At 43.5% G+C, this 3,767-nt stretch overlaps 1 protein-coding gene across 1 annotated transcript; it reads right to left on the bottom strand.

Annotated features, from left to right (window-relative positions):
- Positions 1–3,317: 3,317 nt before the first annotated feature.
- Positions 3,318–3,500, bottom strand: LOC130192233 (cortexin domain-containing 1 protein-like). The gene has a single exon (XM_056412028.1). The coding sequence runs from the start codon at positions 3,498–3,500 to the stop codon at positions 3,318–3,320; it is 183 nt and encodes a 60-aa protein (XP_056268003.1).
- Positions 3,501–3,767: the final 267 nt, after the last annotated feature.

Genomic DNA, 3,767 nt, shown 5'->3' with positions numbered 1-3,767 from the left:
TATCAACAGTAGTATTTATAAAAAGTCATCTGTCAGTTGTTTATTTTCTCCTCCGCTACAGTTTCCGGTTGCTGGTGAAATGCATTCTGGGATATCGGCTGGCCAGAGTACGCACAAGTCTCCTCTGATGCGTCCTCCGGAAAGTGGGAGGATCAAGTCACATCCGGGCATTTTGACCGTGCTTTGCGAGAAGCGAACTTTGAATTGGAACATGTACTCGGGCTGAGACTGATGACGTTTCACGAGTCACGAGGACACAAGTAGAGGAAAGTACGCACAAGTATGTGTGGTGTAGAGTTAAGAATGTTGACAGCTGAGGGGAAGAAACTGTTCCCGAGCCTTCTGCACCTGGAACCGAGGTTCCTGTAGCACCTCCCAGAGGGACGGAGGGCAAACAGTCTGTGTCTGGGCTGTGAGGGGGTCCCTGGCGATGCTGCGTGCCCTCCGCAGGCAGCCCTTGAGGCGGATGGTCTCGATGGCAGGGAGCGTCAGGTTCTTGTGACGGGGTGAGGCTCAGGCGCAGAGTGACAGGCTGGACGCAATATATATAACAAAAAAGCACTCTTTAATGAGGCAAAACAGTTTACAAAAAAACAAGGTCCAAAAGGGGCAGGCAGGGTCAACAGGCAGAACCAGGAACACGGACAGGACGACGGGAAAAGGACACGGAACTATAGACGACAATCCGACAGCAGACAAGGGAAAGACTGACACAATATATAGGGGGGGAAACAGGTGTACGACATCAGACAGTAACGAGACAAGAGTGGCTGAGGGCAGGTGCAGGGAATTAAACAATTAAGACAGAGAAGACACAGAGGAGACATAGGAGACACGGAACACAGGAGAAACAGAACAGGGAGTGGAGTACCAGTGATGCGTTGGCCAGTTTTAACCACCCTCTGCAGTAGTTTTCCATCTGAAGCAGAGCAGTTCCCATGGCAAACTGTGATGCAGTTTCTAAGGATGCTCCGGATGGTGCCGCGGGAGAATCTGAGGAGACATGTGGCTGTTTGTCCTTAGAAAGAAGAGACGCTGGCGTGCCTTCTTGACCAAGGTTGAGGTGTTGAGGGTCCAACAGAGGTCCTCTGAGAGATGTGGACACCCATAACCTAAAGCTAGAGACACACCTCTGTTCCAATGATATGGATGTGTGTAGCGCTGTGTCTTCTCAATCCTCTATTTATGGGGCTTACTTCATTTTTATACAGCATATAAGGTTAAGTTTTAAGCATAGCAGTATTTTTCTGACTTTCACTAGCTCAGCTGTTGAAACCCTGCGGCCTGAAGAGAAGCGTAATCCGTCTTTTTCCCATCCCAATGGTGTTGATTTGTCTGAGGAATTTAAGATAAAGAGATTTGGGGGCTGCTGTTGTGCTAAATTGCTCTTCTGGGGTTTACTTTTGGCAAAGGCACTTCATAACATGCAAAGAACAAACATGTCATGGTACATAAGTCAGAGACGGATTCACTGAACAGCAACAAGAAGACATCTGCTTGTTCTAAACTAATGTCTGCGAAAGGAAAAGCAGACAATGCCCATTTATCAATAGAGGCAATGGTGTGTACTAGTACTTACTGGGAAATACTACACAGCATGCCTCCTGTTTTGCAGTTTTGTTTTTGGGTGCACATACTCTTCCACACACATTATAATGTGTACAGTTGACTTTATTGTGACTCTCTCTTCAAAGCTTTGTGTTTATTCCCTGTCACAACTTGGATCATATTTTTGTAGTTTTGGTTAGAAATGGTTACATGGAAGGAACCATAAGCATTCCATTGAACCAGATTATTGAAACCACCAAGTTCAGTACCATAGTGTAAACTAGAATGGGCACTCGGTAGAGCGCATACCTTCGCATATCACAAGATTGGGCATTGAATTATGAACATGTTGGCATTAGTTGCATGCCAATTGGATAAAAATTGACCGTGCTATGGTAAAAAGAAGATGTTGACCTTTCCATGACCTTGACCTTTGACCCGATTGATCCCAAAATCTAATCAAATGGTCCCCGGATAATAACCAATCATCCCATAAAATTTCATGCGATTCAAGAAGAGTTTGACCTTTTTCATGACCTTGACCTTTGACCCGATCGATCCCAAAATCTAATCAAATGGTCCCCGGATAATAACCAACCATCCCACCAAATTTCATGTGATTCGGTTAAAGACTTTTTTTGTTATGCGAGGAACACGCATACAAATAAATAAATAAATACACGGCGATCAAAACATAACCTTCCGCATTTTCAATGCGAAGGTAAAAATTAAACCAGGGATTCAATCCAAACTGCGATGGATGTGTACTCATCAGACAGTTGTGTTATTCGTTATAATGATTTGCTATGTTGCCCGACCTCAGCAATAAACTGGATGAGTATTCTAATATTACTGAGCAGAAGGATGTACAACCAAGTTGTCGTAAACCAGAAGTATGCTTGAAATTAGTCTAACAAGTGATGGCAACGCTCTTTGATTATGAATGAGCTTTTTTTGTTCACTCATTTTGCCTTGATTGTTGTCTCCATACGGGCCTCTAAAAATCTTTTGTTCTATTTTCCAACCGTTTGCCCTTAAGCTTTTGTGACATCTCTTCTTCATATTGACATGCTGCTAATTTTGCTTTCCAGCCAACGAAGAGAAAGTGCATGCAGTAAAAAGTTGACATCCACTTGGCATTACTGATTGTTTTTGTTAGTGCGACCGGAATGTAAGGCAGTTCCTCAAGACATCTCTAGGTAGATACAAAAAGCCAAGTATATGTGCTTTACTCTGTAGTTGTATCAGTGAGAGCTTTACCCACTTTTTCTTTTTAGTCTCTCCATTTGTGGATAAAGCAATCTTTCCATTTTATCTTCCCAATGTGCACCTTACCTGCTGTGCGGGTTTCTTGTAAATTATTGTTTTGTGTGAATTTCTACACTCAAACTGTTCTGTATAATAACCAAAGAGGGTTTTTCTACCATAACCAAAGTGCAATGCTCTGTAAATGATTAATGGACTAGACCTAGACGATATAATACGACCATAGCAGAACTATTTTAGATTGTGTATTCAAATAAAATAAGCCATGAAGACGTGTACTTTCACTGTCTCCGTCATAGTTTTAGAATAACAGAAATGCTCTTAAGGCTATTAAAAGAAAATAATGTACATGGTTGTAAAATGTGGATTCATAGGTTTCATACAATAACACTTTCTTACTACACGGCCCTTGAAGAACCACCTTTTTCTGTCTGGAAACTGTCATATATGGATGCCTGGAGGAAAACATATATCCTTGTTATGTAAATGTATGCTGGAGTGTGTCAGTCTTCCAGGAGCTGTTCCTCCCAGGTAGAGGTGGGGATCGCGCTGTAGGGGTCCATGATGACCTTGGCACAGCGGATGATCATAGCCACCAGCAGCAGACAGAGGAAGGCGATGCAGGCCAGAGTCACGCCCTGGTCCACGTCCACGAAGGCTGCTTGTGCAGTGCCCTCCGCCTCCATGACTGGTGCCGTCTGCTGCTGCTGTCCTCGGACACGCCGACACACCCTGCTTCCATCCTGACGACCCGACTGGAGATACACAGAGAAAGAGAAAAGATGGATATGTTAAGTCATATTATTGTCACATAGGGAACAGGGAGATGTTAGGGGACAGGGACTAGAACAATTCAATTCAATTCAGTTTATTTGTACAGCCCATTTTCACAAATTACAAATTTGTCTCAGAGTGCTTTACAATCTGAACACATAGACATCCCTGTCCCAAAA

Source organism: Pseudoliparis swirei, chromosome 4 (assembly GCF_029220125.1).
Source record: "Pseudoliparis swirei isolate HS2019 ecotype Mariana Trench chromosome 4, NWPU_hadal_v1, whole genome shotgun sequence".
Classification (NCBI taxonomy): domain Eukaryota; kingdom Metazoa; phylum Chordata; class Actinopteri; order Perciformes; family Liparidae; genus Pseudoliparis; species Pseudoliparis swirei.
Note: the sequence above shows the minus strand (reverse complement) of the source record. Positions and strands in the feature narration are given on the sequence as shown.